The sequence below is a fragment of the Urtica dioica genome, chromosome 4 (assembly GCF_054948205.1).
Source record: "Urtica dioica subsp. dioica isolate 48M chromosome 4, U.dioica_male_clone48M_v1_H2, whole genome shotgun sequence".
Classification (NCBI taxonomy): domain Eukaryota; kingdom Viridiplantae; phylum Streptophyta; class Magnoliopsida; order Rosales; family Urticaceae; genus Urtica; species Urtica dioica.
In genome coordinates this window covers 44,759,055-44,775,085 of record NC_142759.1, presented here as the reverse complement: position 1 = coordinate 44,775,085, position 16,031 = coordinate 44,759,055, and the positions used below count along the sequence as shown (strand labels likewise).

The window sequence follows — 16,031 nt, the reverse complement described above, 5'->3', positions numbered from 1 at the left end:
CATGTCCTACAATAAAGCATGGAGGTCAAGTCAGGCGGCACTATCATCATTGTTTGGCACCGATGATGCATCGTATAGATCTCTGCCTAAATTCATGTACACGTGGTCGACTAACAATCCAGGTTCGTCATTCGACCTTGTCACAACTCCTCGATCCCACCGTTTCAAATACTTCCTCATGTCGCTTAGTGCTTGGAAAATGGGGTGGAAGTATCTGCGGCCCGTAGTTATCATCGACGACACTTTTTTTGAAGAGTTACTATAAAGGCACACTGTTTTCAGCATGTGGTATGGATGCGAATGAACAAGTTTACCCCCTCGCATTCGGCGCTGGTGATTCAGAATCTACTGAATCGTGGGTTTACTTCTTGACAAGGTTAAAGGAAGCAATCGGGGAGAGGTCATATCAGGTCATAGTGTCTGACAGGAATGCGGGAATCATTAACAGTGTGAAAAAGGTTTTCACCAACTCAGACCATGGTTATTGCATGTTTCATCTTTTGAAGAACGTGAAGAACCAAATCAAAGGTCTATCAAAAGAGGTGAATTGGATGTTCTATGCTACAGCAAAGGCATGCACGTATGCAGAGTTTGAAAAATATATGCTTATGATAGATGAGGAAGATCCAAGAGTCCGAGCGTATCTTCAGAACGACGTAGGCCACGAAAAATGGGCTCGTAGTTTCTACATGGAGAAGAGGTACTCAATAATGACATAAACAATGCCGAGTCGCTGAATGCAATGAATGTCAAACCGAGAGAGTTCCCTATTGCCAAGCTATTTGATTTTCTCCGGGAGAGAATGAGTAAATGATTTTACGAACGTAGAGAAAAAGCGTTGGGAACGTCGACGATCCTTTGCGTTGACGCGAATAAAAAACTTGTAGAATACCACGCTAAATCTACTGGAATGGGGGTACGTGATAGGCATTCAATTTTAAATTTTTTTTATAATATGTTGTTTAATATGTCCAGTTTTTCGTGACAACGTTGTATGTACTGAACAGGATTTCGTGACTACCTTTTTTGGTCACGAAAACTTGTTATCGAAGTATTTCCCAGAAATTATTATTATTATACCTGTAAACAAAATGATATTGGGTGTGGAACAGGTGCATCCATCATCGGTGTACGAGTTTGAAGTCGTTGATAGAGAGGGGCAAAAGTGGGCAGTAAATTTGAGAGAGAAGACATGTAGTTGCCGTGTCTTTCAAACTGACAACTTTATCTGTCCCCACGACATTGCGGCTTGCGGTTTTCGAAACTTCGCAGTTGAGAGGTACATATCAAATTACTATACCACCGAATATTGGAGAAGTTGTTATGCAAGTATAATTCATCCAATTGGCAGCGGGGAGTCGTGAAATTTTCCAGAGGAAGTCACGCAAAAAATAGTAAACCCACCTCATGTTGCGGCTCGTGCCGCCGGAAGACCGAAAAAGAAAAGAATACCCTCTCAATGGGAAGGGAATGAGGATAGAAGGAATAAATGCAGTCGATGTGGTGGAGTAGGACATAATTGAGCCACATGTCGCAACGCGATCCCGACCCACCATAGTCGACCCCGAACATGAGTTCGATTGTTCCTTTTTTTAGACTTTTCATTTGATGTACCAATTTGGAGTTGTACTTTACTTTATTTCTTATTTAGTTTGTTATGTTTGTTATGGATTTTTATATTTCTCATTCGTGACGTTTTAGTCCCCATTAAACAATCCGTGTAGAAGTCACGAAAACCCATATTTACGTGACGTAAACGTCACGAAATCTAATGTTTTAGTGACAGAGAAGTCACGAAATCCCAATTCTTCGTGACATAGAAGTCACGACATCCAATTTTTCCGTGACAGAGAAGTCACGAAATCATCATTTTTCTTGACATAGAAGTCACGACATCCAATTTTTTCGTGACAGAAACGTCACGAATTCCCGAAAGTTCTCGAAAGTTTGTGACATAGAAGTCACGAAGTCCGCGCCATTTTCGTGAAACATGATATCTTTCGCTATTTTGACCGAGTTGGTAATGGGATATGGATATTTAATAGCATCTACTGCGAAAAATAGCATAGCAATAAATGGCATTAATAGCAATTAGATTTATGAACAACCAACTTTGGAAGTTAGGTAAGAATATTTATTTTAGCATTTACTTACTACAAAAGTTAGGTAAGGAATCCTCATATTTATCCGACCTTTGATATTTACCTCATATCAAACTCATCATATTGTTTGAAAGAGTCTAACGGTGAAATGGACACTAAAGATCCAACGACGAAGGGAAGCGATTCGAGTAAAAAGGTGTCGACGGTGAATGAGACGTCGGAGATGCCTTCAGGAAGTGCAAACTCGACCGCGAGATATTACTTGATTCCATGTTCGCGCCCTCTCGGGAAATTTAAGAAGCGTCATAACATGAGCGACGCTGAATTCAACGAGTATGTAGAGATGCATGCAGGTGAGGATTACAATACTCCATTTTTGATGGCTAACTCCGTTCTTCTCGAAATATTCGGCGAGAATCGGGAGGAATTTTTGAAATCAAAGGGAGCTATTGTCGAAGACCATAAAGATTTGTCGGCTTGCCAAAGGGGGGTGGACGGAAAGAAATAAAATATAGTTCGAGATGAGGTACTCAATATTTACAATGCTTTCCATGTTTTAATGTTTTAATGTTTAGACGATATCACATGTTTTAAAACTATTTGTATAATTCTCCTCCTATGTTCATATGTTTAAGACTTTTTATTGATGTACTTATGTTTGGTATGGACTTTTTTTCCAATTTCGTGACTGGTATGTCACGAAAAAGTACCGTTTCATGACTTGAAGACTTCTGTTTTGTGACATGTACGTCACGAAATACTTATTTTCGTGACAGGAACGTCACGAAATCCACATTTTTTGTGACATGAACGTCACGAAATCCTCATTTTTCGTGACAGGAACGTCACGAAATCCTCATTTTTCGTGACAGGAACGTCACGAAATCCTCATTTTTCGTGACAGAGAAGTCACAAAATGCGTACCAATTAACCGAACACATGATCAATTTCGCTCATTTGATCTCGTTTGGTCCTCATAAATTTCCTTCTAGACTCTTAAATGAGTGGTCTTGGGAGGACTAACAACGCTATTTATCAATAAATTCCAACATTAAGGAGAAATTAGAGTTGAAAACGACATCTTGGACGGCATGATGTTCAAGCTCATTCACCTATGTTCATATGTTTAGAGTACGTTAAATTCTGTCCCTTTGAGATGATGAAATGGGACAAATGAATGTATGTCAACAACACTTCACAATACAAAACACATTAGTTCGTCAAGATGTTCTAGGTAAGTAGAACTCACTTACCATTTATTCTTCTCATATTTTCTTGATATTCTAGGTAAGTAGAACGCGCTGACCATTTATTTTTCAAATTTTATCATTTTAATATTCATAACAACCATTGATCCCTTACGACGTATTTAATGAAAAGAAGAAGAGATTTCTCATTAAATTCCATCAAAGCTAACAATTTCGTGACTGGTATGTCACGAAAAAGTACCGTTTCGTGACTTGAAGTCTTCTGTTTTGTGACATGAACGTCACGAAATCGTCATTTTTCGTGACATGAACGTCACGAAATCCTCATGTTTCGTGACAGGAACGTCACAAAATCCTCATTTTTCGTGACAAGAGCGTCACGAAATCCCCATTTTTCGTGACAAGAACGTCACGAAATGCCCATTTTTCGTGACAGAGAAGTCACGAAATGCGTACCCATTAAGTGACATCAAGAATCTATTTGGCGTTGTTATGAAATCATATGAATTGTATTTAATATAATCACATCCAAAAGAGTATAGAGTTACATATTTAATAATTTACTGGCCCCTATACGTACGTATAAAACATAGACCATGTCTTCATGACGACCTTGTCACACAAATTCTAAAAAGGAGAATTAAGAGTCACACCGCCATCACAAAGACATTCCAAAAGAATACACTTCACCCTATTTATAAGATTTGGATCACTAATCACTTCTCCTACTTTCAATTTTCTTCGTCTGACTCAACATTGTGTGCGATCTTTAATGCCCCGTGCTTGTACAACTCGATTGTCATCTTCTTTCTATACATGGACATATTGTCTTGATGCAAACTAGTGACCGGAATCCCATGGATCATAAATTCGGCGGCCTTTACGCAAAACATGCCACAGTCTCCCCTGTTCATGGTTGCTTACTAGTATTAAATATACATCAAAATAGAACATGATAAACAATTATGAGAAGAGATCTTATACGCACTAGCGTAACTAGTACACACAAAGATCAACCCTCCCACCTATCGTCAGAGACACAACCTTGGTATTGGAATCAGAAAAGCCCTTCCGAATGGAACTGACCACCATGTTTAGAAAACCACCGGTCACGAGGGGATCTTTCATCCTCACGGTGTTGTGTCAATGTTGGAGACCTTACGACTCAATATACTTTCAGTATTTTAATTTTTCTAGCATTAACTTTAATCTAGATGATCCACTCGAGTTAACTAAGTCATATTAAAAACTCGAGTGTTTCTAAGCTACCCTTATGTTTCGATATAGCTTAGTGATTAGGAATTCGCGACATCTAGTCTTGATTATCCTAATAGTATTCCATCACGGAAAAGCTCCCAGTAGAGAAGGTGAGACACTAGGTCTTCTTAAGTACCTCTCAGTTTAGCCTCTTATCGGCTTGGTGACAAAGCTCTCCGATCCGTTCAACTCATTCATTAATTAACTATCCTAATCCAATTAGACAATTTTAATGAATGAAAGCCCATGACAACTGATCTAAGTTATAGCATACAAACATGGCATATTAATTAAATAAACAAGCAAGAGCATGCAAGAATGGTTTGATTCGGATTGATCGTTTCCTATTTGATTATATAAAGTAAATCAAGATGAGCCCAATCATATTGGCCCATGGAATCAATCGGGCCCATTCTTATGTCATTTAGAAAAATAAATCAATATCAAATTATTTAATTTTTCTAATTTTTTTTTTATCGAAAAAATTAATTAAGTAAGAGCCCATTCTAATGTCTCATTTAAAATAAATCGATATCATAATAATTTATTTTGGAATGTTTTAAATAAAAATCATTAGGGCTCAGCCCATACAATTAATTAAATAAAACATTTAAAACTTAATTTTTTTTCGGTAAATTTTTTTTAATGAGTGGGCCCGTGGGCCCACTAGGGTTTCTGGGCTGAGGCCCGGACGAATCCTCTAATCTTGACCTAGGTCAAGATTAGACTTGAGGCTGCACCGGACCGTCGCCGCCACGAGGGCGCTGCCCGGCACGAAGAGGACGGCCGAGACTTGTTACAAAATTTTGTGACAAGTTTTCTTGTGGCATAGTCGTGGAGGCTTTATTCGTCCGTCATGCTTCTTCGTTGTGTGTCCGTCTCGTCTCTCGCCGATTGTTGTGATCAAGAACGTCGCACCATCTGCAAGGCCGACGACGCCCAACACTATCGGGATAAAATTCGCCATCATCCGAATGCTATCACGAACATTGCGTGCATACTTGGTGTCCACAGAGTCGTATATTGTTAGCGATCTACGACTTAGGGAGATTACGACAAGGAGCCAGTGGTCCGGCACATGGACATGGACATAGATAGTGTTAACATCTATCCATGGAGTGTTTGCAAAACCTGTTTTTTTCGGCAGTTATGTAGTCAAGCACAACTAAATGGTCCGTCCAATCAAACACGCCCTTGTTCTTCGCTTTGGACCAAGCATCATGGCATCAGGTGAGCATTGGTAGAAAGTACGAGTTGGTTGTCATAAACGGCTTTCGGACATTTCCATACTTCCCCTTCTTTCTCAAGTAGTAGAAAATGATGTCCATATGCTGCAAAATAAAAAATTCACAGAAATCAGTGACATATATGTGTTCACTTCGTGATAATATTGTCACCAGATTCTTATCTTCATGTCGTGACAACAACACAATTTCTGGTGACAATGTTGTCACGTAGTAAATATTAACAACAAACAAATGTAGTTGACTATTGAGTATGTAGAATAACAAGCGAAATCCAAGTGAATTCATTCAGAAATCCAGGTTCAGAAATTCATTTTCACGACATATAGAATTTATTACATGAAGTTCAAAAAACCAAATAAAAAACATGTCACAACAAAGCTAGAAAAACCATGGTTTTATCTATTTACATTCACACAAACAAAAAAACAATCCGAAGTGCAGTGGTGTTTGTCATCCTTGGCTCTAAAAAACCTGGTTGAGCGGACGTACCTCTTTCGTAAGCCACTCAATCGGGGTCCACAAAGAGTAAAACCAAGTCTTCGATGTAATCTCAACCACCGTAAAATGGAACGAGGGAGATAAATCTTCTTCTGGTGACTTGTACTTCCGACTGCTGAAAAATCACAAGTATTAGATCTCATTTTTATTTAAAATTAACAGACAATATATGTAAGAAGGAGAAAGATACTTACGCATATTTTTGATTCGATTTAAGACCAACTTTAATCCATTTAGCCATTGCTGCAATATCTCCCTCAGAAATCTCGTCTTTAGGGTAGGAGAATGGAAGGACTGACGGTGGCCGAAGTGGTCGTGTGAACCTCGTAAACACAGCCAGCGCGAGTGTCGGTGTGAAGACCGCTGACGCCCTCCTATGACGAGTAGGCTTTTCATCTGATGATGAAATCATTATGAGCTTTGCAGGAATCTTCAACAACGAGGAACAGACCTCATCAACCGCCTCTGGACGTGGCATATGCGTTTTAGACTCCTGGGTCTCATCGGCTCGGGTCTGGTCCTCGCCGCCATCAGCTTGCGTCTGGTTCCCGTCTACTTCTTTTGGCACTTCATCTTTTTTCTTCTGAAGATCATCTTCTTTGCATTTGCCTCCATCAGATGGCTGATCTTCATCATTTTTCTCGGTTTCTTCGTCGTTGTTCAAATCTTCCTTGTCCTTATCATCTTTCTTGTTCTCTTTTTCTTCTTCTTCTTTTCCTTGTTTCTCTTCGACATCGCCTTCCTTCATGGGAACATCTGTCCCATTGTTCTCGTGCTCTTCTTCTTCGTTCATATTCTCTTCCTCCTTCACCTCGTCTTCATATTTCTGGAGGTTAACAAAATCATCTTCCTGAGAGACTTGTACTTGTTGCTTGTCCACAACCTCTTTCAAGGTTGCTGAAATAGCACGCATTTCCGTGGACAACTGTTTCTTCCACTCCACAAACTCAAATCTAAAATCTTTCAGATCTTTTTCCAAGGTAGATAAGCGAATCTACGATGTACACAAATAGTTTTGTATTAGTGAGAATAGATTCACAAAATAAAGTTTTTTCGTGACAGTAAAGTCACGAAATCAAGTATTTTTGTGACATCAATGTCACGAAATCAAGTATATTCGTGAGAATAAAGTCACGAAATCAAATATTTTCGTGACATTGATGTCACGAAATCAAGTATGTTCGTGAGAATAAAGTCACGAAACCAAATAACTTCGTGATATTCATGTCACGAAATCAAGTATGTTCGTGAGATTAATGTCACGAAATCAAGTATATTCGTGAGATGAAATTCACGAAATCAAATACTTGAATTCCTGACTTTCATGTCACGACTATACTTGATTTCGTGACATTAGTCTCACGAATATACTTGATTTCGTGACTTTATTGTCACGAATCTATTTTATTTCGTGAGTTAAATGTCACGACAACATTACCTCGGTTGCTGATGTGGGGCATCCATACACTTTTTTCTTCTTACCTTTCTTCTCAGAGGGGCTCACAACAGTCATCGCTGACTCGATTTCACCACCAATCAGCTTGAATTCAATCTAGAAAACAGATTAATGTGAATAAGTAAAAAAAATAGAAGTTAGTTAAATGTGCATGTTCTTATCAATCATATTCATACCTCTTGAAATTGAATTTTTTGGAGTTGAGACTCCAAGACCTTCCCTGATTTAGTAGCCCAACGCCTCATCAATGGCCTTGCATGGGCATCGAGTATCGTGGCAAAGTTCAGGGCCACGAATCGTGGTATGCACTCGTAGCTCCAAATTTGGAGTGGGAGCACAAAACCCGATAAGTGGAGTTTTGGGTTCTTACCATCCTTGATGGTCTTGGCCTTGCTCACAAAGCCCTTGACAGAATCTAGAAAGATGTCACACGTGATGTTTCCCCATGGGTAGTTGTTGAAAACCACCGGGTCATCCACCATTTTTATGTAGCTATCGCATGAGAGGTTGACAGTCTTCTCGGCCGCCAGAAGTACGTTGTAAAATGGAGGAGAAGTAGGCTCACTCTCCTCTCATCTGACCACTTCTTGTTGATCTCAAGGACTGCAGCAATGTTGGCCCTTTTTCGGCCAAGCGCACTATTGCAGAAGGTGTCTTGGTATAGCCCTCCCTCAACCACATTGGCGTATCACGGCTGCTCTCCGTAGTCGTCGCTGAATCTTAATCCCGTGATTAAAGAAAAGTGCTCTTTGGTGAACTCCCGGGGTTTCCCACCAATCTCCATGACCTGAGATTCGTTTGATGGACATTCCCCGTCATTAAATCCCGATCTCAACACTAAGTGACTGATTATTTTGGATGATTTTGTGATACAGGGCATGTCCAGGAACTGCCCAAAACAGTTTTATTGAATAGCTCTTTTTGGTTCGAGGTCATGCCCGTCTCCCTCTCGAACGCGTCCAAGTTTCCATGGAAGTTGAATGAATACTCTTCTTCTATGTCCTCTTCTTTTATCTTGCGTATGAAACCCTAGAAATTAGAAAATATAAAAGTTAGAACATTAAACAAAATATATACACTCAGTTTCGTGATAACACAGTCACGAAACCCATGAATTTGGTGACATTTATGTCACGAAACTTCGTGGTTTCGTGACACAATTGGCACGAACTTCATGGGTATCGTGACTTGACTTGATTGTCACTTTATAACTATCAATAATTTCGTGACATAGGTGTCACAAAACCCTGAAATTTCGTGACACAATTGTCACGAAACCCAGAAATTTCATGACACAATTATCACGATACCCAGAAATGTTTGACACAAAACAATTCACAGAACCTACATCTAATATGAGCAAGCCTAGAAAAATCTAATTTTATTACAAAAATCCCCAATAACATAAAAAAATGATCACTTTTGTCAAACTAACAAGAGACAATAAACATGCAAACCATGAATCAACACAAAATCAAAGTTCAAACACACAATAAACATGCAAACCATGAATCAACACAAAATCAAAGTTCAAACACACAATAAACATGCAAACCATGAATCAACACAAAATCCACACAAAATCAACACAAAATCCACACAGAATCCCTGATAACATCAAACTAACAGTTACATCAACACAAAATTAACATGCAAACTCAAAAGTTTTCATTTTTGTCACGAAATAAAAAATTAAGGAACCAAAAAACTGAAATCACGAATTGCAAGTAAAAAAAATCTCACCTTGTGAGGTCTCTCGGATGTAGAAGGGACATAGGACTCAACATTTGAAGGCGACTCAACAACCACCTTCCTCTTCTTCTTCGTCGGCGCAAGAACCTTCTTCCATTTCTTCGCCGGGGAGTTTTCCGTTGGTTGCTCCGGGGCAAAAGCCACGCGCGGACTCCGACGCGGGGATGCATGGGTCACAGGAGGTGGAGTTTCAGCCGACGATTGAGGAAGACTCATCTTTTTAGGGTTAGGTTTTGGAAATTTTGGAGGGCGTTTGCTCGGCGAACTATTCTTTGTCTTCATTTCTTGGGCGAAGAATGGATGAGAGTGACGAAATGAGTGAGATAATGGAGTTTGAAAAACAAATCGAGACGGTTTTTGGAGTGTTGGTTAATTGAAGTTGGACGTTTTTTTTTCGCTCTCTCTCTCTCTCTCTCTCTCTCTCTCTCTCTTCTAGTTAAACTATATCGGTCAATGAAGAAATAAAGAGGAAGGTAACGTGGAGGCAAGGTAACTGAGAAATTGAATTGGGCGGGCTTAATAAGTGGTCCCGTTTTTCAGCAAAAAATCCGGCTTTGGCTTGTGATTTCTTATTTAAATTTTAATGTTCATGGGGTAAAAAGGTAATTACATAAATCCAAATTAATTACGAAGTGACCTTTTTGAAAAAAAATCCAAAAAATAATATCCTTTTTTTTTTTTACTCCTAGAGCAATTTCCCTTATAGGAGACTGATAAGGTAAACAAGTCAGGGTTCAATGTCTTGGGTCTTGTCTTTCCTTAGAGTCTGTAGCGTATATATATACACCAGGTCTGTTACCCTTTTAAATATATTAGAATAAGACTTTTCCATATTAGCTTGCAGTTCCTCTTTGAAGAAATGGGAAACGAAGAGAGCCCACAAGTTACTAGAAGAATGACTCGTCAGTCTTTGACTGCTCTTTCGAGCAACGAAGTTGAAGCCAAAGCAAGTACTGCAAAGCCTCTTAGCATCAACGACCTTTTGCACGGCGGAGGGAAAGAGAAACCGATTACCCTTGAAGACGTGATATCGAGCTTTCCAGGTAGAAAAACTCAGATCCTCGAGCTTATGCGCAATTTGGGTCCAACCAATTGCCCTATGCTTCCTTTATTCATCTACGGAGACCCTTCTTCCGGGAAAACAAGCGTCACTCTCCAATTATTTAGGCACCTCAATCGCCCTTTTGTCTATTCGAGCTGTCTCACCTGTTTCAACCCCAGAATCTTGTTTGAATCTATCTTGAACCAGTTGTTGCTTCACAGAAAGAATGACGAGAATGGTTATTTGAGTGCCAAGCGCTGTGAACGGCCATCTGATTTTGTCAATTTTCTCCGTCAAGCGTTGGTTAGCGTTACTGATAGTCTTAAGGAAATCTCGGGGAAATCTGGGTCCAAAAAGTTGGCCAGGCAGGCTAAAGGAAACATGGTCTACTTGATTTTCGACAATTTAGAGCTTGCTAGAGAGTGGGATAAGAGCTCTACTATATTGCCATTTCTGTTTAATCTATATGATCTTTTGAAAATGCCCGAAGTTGGCTTGATCTTCATAAGCAATACTTCTCCCGATACATATTACTCGAGTACGAATTACTTGGAGCCTGTCCCTTTATATTTTCCTGATTACTCGGAAGAGGATATACGCCAAATCTTCTTAAGGACCCAAGATAACAAGAAGCTCTACTCCTCTTTTCTCGAGTAAGATCTTTCACAGCTTTTGTTGTTCCCTGGGTTTGCGTCTTTTTCTATGTAAACGAGTGTGCTTAATCTTTTTTATTTTTATCCTTTTCTTTTTCAGTCTTGTGCTCAGGCCTTTCTTTCGGATTACAAGACGAGTTGATGAACTATCTGCTTCCTTTGCACAATTGTTCGAAACGTATTGCGAGCCTTTAAGTGACCCGGAAGTGGTTCCCAACGAAGAAATGAAAAGAAGGTTGTTTAGCAATCTTCAACCTCACATATCTTCCTCTATGAGTGAAATATTTAAGGTTTCATCTCCACCTTCTACTGAAGTTGGAGACCGGAAGGAGATGAAGGTGAAAAGTGGCACAAGGAAATCAGCAAGTTCTGAAGCTACCGATCAACTAGATTTCCATATGTCTACTTCTGCTAAGTATCTTCTCATTTCTGCATTCCTTGCTTCAAGAAACCCAGCTACTCTTGATGCATCATTATTCGATTCATACGGTGGTTTTGATAAACGGAAGCGAAAGAGGAAGTAAGTGCATCAACTTTTTTGTTTTGTTTTTTCAATTGTATGAATGTAGTATATTCTCAAAATTAGTGAGTAATAATTAGGCTTTACCTCTAAAGTAGGATTTCAAAAATGCATCTGAAGTTTCTTTTAAAAGCTCGTTCTTTCTTTGTATAAACCTCCTTCTATTGATACATGCATATTTATCTTGACCATTATATACCTTTATTTGTGGAGATCATTGTGTTGGAGATTCAATTAAATAAGTAAATGTTTTGGCAACCTCACACTGATGCTTAGCTGAAGTCCAAATTATCTTTGGCATTAAAAAGTTTACTTCCTTTTGATGGTATGAACGTGGGTTCACGATAATTTAACCGTCTTACAAAATTGATGATGATGCCCATGCTCAGGCCATCTGAGAAATCATTGGAACAGAAGGAGATTGCAGAGCAGGAGTTACTTATGAAGGGACCTGGAACTTTTCCACTGGAGAGACTGTTGGCCATATTTCAGTGCATTGCCTCCGTAGCAGAATGTTCCCTTGAAGGAGAAGATGAAGAAGAAGAAGGAGAGGGAAGTGATGGGCCCGGAGCTCAAGGGTGTGGTAATAACCTCATGTTTGATGTTCTCTTACAGCTTTCCAGTTTATGCAACGCTAATTATATTGTCAAAGGAGGAACTTGTCCGTTAGAGGGCACGGCCCGGTATCGATCCACGATATCTGAAGATATGGCCTTGAAGGTTAACATATATGTCTTACTTTGAGGATTGACGTTTCAAGTGCTTTGTATGGCTCGTTGGTAACAAGCATATTTTTGTTGTGTGATTTGCAGGTAGCGAGGAACCTTAAGTTTCCTCTATCCAAATATTTATACAGAAGATAATCTGTCGTTCCTGAGGTACTTATGTTGTAACATGGCTTTTAATTTTATATCCATAGTCTAGTTAAATTTCTCGAAATGTAAACTTTGCTTTCTTTTTTTACTAGCTTTTCTTGTGTCAGCAAAATATTCATGAATGTCGCTTGAAATTGAGAAATCTAATCGAACTGAATAAACAAAAAAAAAAAAAAAAAAAAAAACCAAGCCAAATGCTGTTTTGAAATTACAACCAAGTAAAAAGGAGTGAACTTTGCGTGCTGTAAAGTTGTTGTACTCTTATGCATTGTAATTTACGTCACCCCCAAATGTCATAGGGAACTTGGTTTGGTTCAATATTTTAATTTTTTCGTCTTGTTTCTCAACCTTAAAAAGAAAGGTCGATGTTCTACTTTTTACTCTTATAGTTGGTATTAAGCTTGTGTTTCCTGGTCTCTATTTATCATGGCTTTTGCCATGGAACTTGGTTCTATAACCATGTAAACTCAAACCCAATAGAAGACAATCAAACCAGAAATGGCCGTGCGATTGTAATCAGCAACAAAGCTTTACGATATTGTTAGGATTCTAGATAAATAAATAAAGGGAAAATATCATATGATTCCCTTAGTTTGGTTGAAATGCGCCGTTTATCCCCTTGATTTCTAGCAATATCGTAACCAACCCTTAACATCACTATTAATGTCAATATTATACCCTAAAATGATTTATTGATTCAAATACAACCCTTTTTCTAAATTTTTGTTGACTTTTTATGACTTATTTTTTTTAAAAGGCCAAACTACCCCTACACTTAAAATTAATTAAAAGAAAATATAATTAGTAGAAGGGACATATAATATGAGAACATAAATTGTGCATTATAATATTAGTGTTCAAACTTCAAACTAGTAGATCAGTGCATTTTCACAATTTCAAAATAATCAAAATATGAGCACAAACATATATTTGCTCTGATCAATGCATTTACACAGTTCCAAAATAACAAAAATATGAGCACAACCATACATATTGCTCATATCAGTACATTTTCATAGTTCTAAAATAACCAAATATGAGCACAAAAATACATATGACTCAAATTTGTGCATATTAACAAACAAACAAAAAGTCCAAGGTTATATCATACCCCTCCATGACTATCTTGTATAGCTGGTGCGCCACCTTGACTTGCCGGGATCTCATCTTGCTGGACCTTACAAAGAAAACGCAGGTTATAAGTTAACTCAAGTACAAGAATCCACATGAGAAGATATCATAACTTACTGTTTGAGATTGATGTCCACGTCATGATCTTTTCGTAGCACGGGAAGATGGACTGTCTTCGGCTCGTGGCACCTTGCAAGTTCGGACGTTATGACCGAACATTAAGCAATTTTTGCACCGTTTAGTCGCTGATTCTCCAGTGACTTTCTTCGGTTCGTCGCTACTTCGGATCCTCACTTTCTTCGGTCTTCCATATTGCTTCTTAACTAATGGAGGGTTTAGTTCCACACTCTCGAATATCGGCCACATAGACTCATCGGGTATAGGGTGACAAGGACTGGAATAACACCTCTTCCAGGATTCAGTAGTAAACCAGTTAGAGCAGTAATCAACAACGTTACCCCTAACTGTCGATATACACGCACACACATGTATACAAAGTATCCCACGGACTTGCCACTGTCCACAAATGCAGTATCTCTCATCAAGCTTCACCACACATCTTTTATATCAAAGTCCACCTGAAACTCGTGGTCACCAACACGGTAAACTCGTGCGTAAGGAGATCTGTTCATCAATTTCGTCAATCTCGCACGAACTCGTGGTGTTAGTTGGTCCTCAGTTTAAAGCTGCTTCGCGCCTAGACCATATCAGTGAGAAGTGCTTGACACGCAATCCCTCTAAAAGTGAAATGATCGGTTTGTACCTCACTTTGTCAACCCACACATTGAAGGACTCAGTATGGTTGGTGGTCAAATGCTCAACATGGTGTCGTGTGTCAAAATACTCAAAGACCAATGTTGCGGTGGTATGGCGGACAACCACGTATGTGCGTCAGTGTTCATAACCCGAATCTGGAAACAATAATAAAGTCCAGCAAATAAGTCTACCAAACAGTAAAAAAATAAGTATAAAACTGTAAAAAAAAGTCTTAAAACCAGTCCAAAAATAACTATAAAACAGTCCAAGAATAAGTATAAAAATTGTCTTTAAACCAGTTTAAAAACAATCCAAAAATAAGTATAAAAACTGTCTTAAAACCAGTCTAAAAACAGTCCAAAAATAAGTATAAAATTTGTCAACAAAACAGTCCAAAAATAAGTATAAAAACTGTCAAAAAACTGTCTTAAAACCAGTCTAAAAGAAGTCCAACTAAAAGATTAAAAACTGAAACTGTCAAAAAACTGTCTTAAAACCAGTCTAAAAGCAGTCCAACAAAAAGCTTAAAACCAGTCTAAATATTGTCTTAAAACCAGTCTAAAATTTGTCTTAAAACCAGTCTAACCTCGTCCATAATCTGTTTGAATTGTTGTGAATTTCCAGCCTCCGCAGCAGCCCAGAATTTGTTCCTTAGTCCAACATCACCAAACTGTTTCTGAAAATTATTGCGTAAGTGGTAACAACAATATTGGTGCAGCGACCCGGGCAGTATAGGGGCACCCTATAGTATTCCCTGCAAACAAGACCAAACAATTAAATTAGATTAACAAAACACATTAACATTCCAGAATAACAAAGAATCCGTACTTTTTGTTGATCACTCATTACACACCACGAAATACCATGAAGATTATCTCCAATAACTTGATGTAAGTGATGCATAAACCAGGTCCAACTATAGTTGTTCTCGGCCTTGGAAACTGCAACTCTCAACTGGAAAAATTGAATATTCGAATTAATACCAACCGCCGTGAGCAAAACACCTTTGAACTGCCCCTTCAAGTGACAACCATCGACACTTACAAACGGCCTACACCCGAGCAAAAAGCCTTCTTTGACACTGGAATAGCAGACAAATATTCTCTGAAATGTCGGGACTACGTTAGAGTCTTCAATACTTCGGTGTTCTCCGTTTGGAAGAGTGCTCTGAATGACCACGTAGCTACCTAGATTTGTCTTCAAAATCATTTGTGCATGGCATCGAAGCTTCTTAAATGATTCTTTGTGGTCTCCTTCGGATTTGCTTCTAAATTTTTGTCGAGCTCTCCATAATTTCAAGTTGCTAACATCTACTCCGTACTCATCTTTCAACCACGCTCTCATGGACTGGATCGGAATATCAAGATTCTCGCAATGCTTAGCACTCAGTTTTTGAGCAATCCAAGTCGAGGTGGCATGGGTGTTGCTCCTCACTACAGAACAAGTATGAACATTATTGTACGTTTTGATTAGAAACGACAGGTTATCTGGGGCAGGTGAGGCATGTATTCTCCAAGGACAGCCTTCGGCTTCG

General features: G+C 38.8%; 2 protein-coding genes across 2 annotated transcripts; both read left to right on the top strand.

Moving 5' to 3' along the window:
- Nucleotides 1–290: 290 nt before the first annotated feature.
- Nucleotides 291–1,364, top strand: LOC149401595 (uncharacterized). The gene is made up of 3 exons (XM_089610800.1): nucleotides 291–700; nucleotides 829–916; nucleotides 1,008–1,364. Exons 1-3 carry the CDS (start codon nucleotides 291–293, stop codon nucleotides 1,362–1,364), a joined length of 855 nt encoding a protein of 284 aa, XP_089466926.1.
- Nucleotides 1,365–10,331: 8,967 nt separating this feature from the next.
- On the top strand, nucleotides 10,332–12,990 carry ORC5 (origin recognition complex protein 5). Its single transcript, XM_089613899.1, has 4 exons — nucleotides 10,332–11,215; nucleotides 11,316–11,735; nucleotides 12,125–12,455; nucleotides 12,548–12,990. The coding sequence occupies exons 1-4, from the start codon at nucleotides 10,380–10,382 to the stop codon at nucleotides 12,596–12,598; spliced, it is 1,638 nt and encodes a 545-aa protein (XP_089470025.1). The 5' UTR covers nucleotides 10,332–10,379; the 3' UTR covers nucleotides 12,599–12,990.
- Nucleotides 12,991–16,031: the final 3,041 nt, after the last annotated feature.

Bases quoted from the DNA above. Each gene is read 5' to 3' on its own strand.
- LOC149401595 (XM_089610800.1), top strand. From the start codon at position 291: ATGGATGCGAATGAACAAGTTTACCCCCTCGCATTCGGCGCTGGTGAT. The intron at 701-828 runs GTACTCAATAAT...TTACGAACGTAG, and splicing joins AGTTTCTACATGGAGAAGAG to AGAAAAAGCGTTGGGAACGT. The intron at 917-1,007 runs GTACGTGATAGG...TGTACTGAACAG, and splicing joins CTAAATCTACTGGAATGGGG to GATTTCGTGACTACCTTTTT.
- ORC5 (XM_089613899.1), top strand. From the start codon at position 10,380: ATGGGAAACGAAGAGAGCCCACAAGTTACTAGAAGAATGACTCGTCAG. The intron at 11,216-11,315 runs GTAAGATCTTTC...TTTCTTTTTCAG, and splicing joins CTCTACTCCTCTTTTCTCGA to TCTTGTGCTCAGGCCTTTCT. The intron at 11,736-12,124 runs GTAAGTGCATCA...GCCCATGCTCAG, and splicing joins AAACGGAAGCGAAAGAGGAA to GCCATCTGAGAAATCATTGG.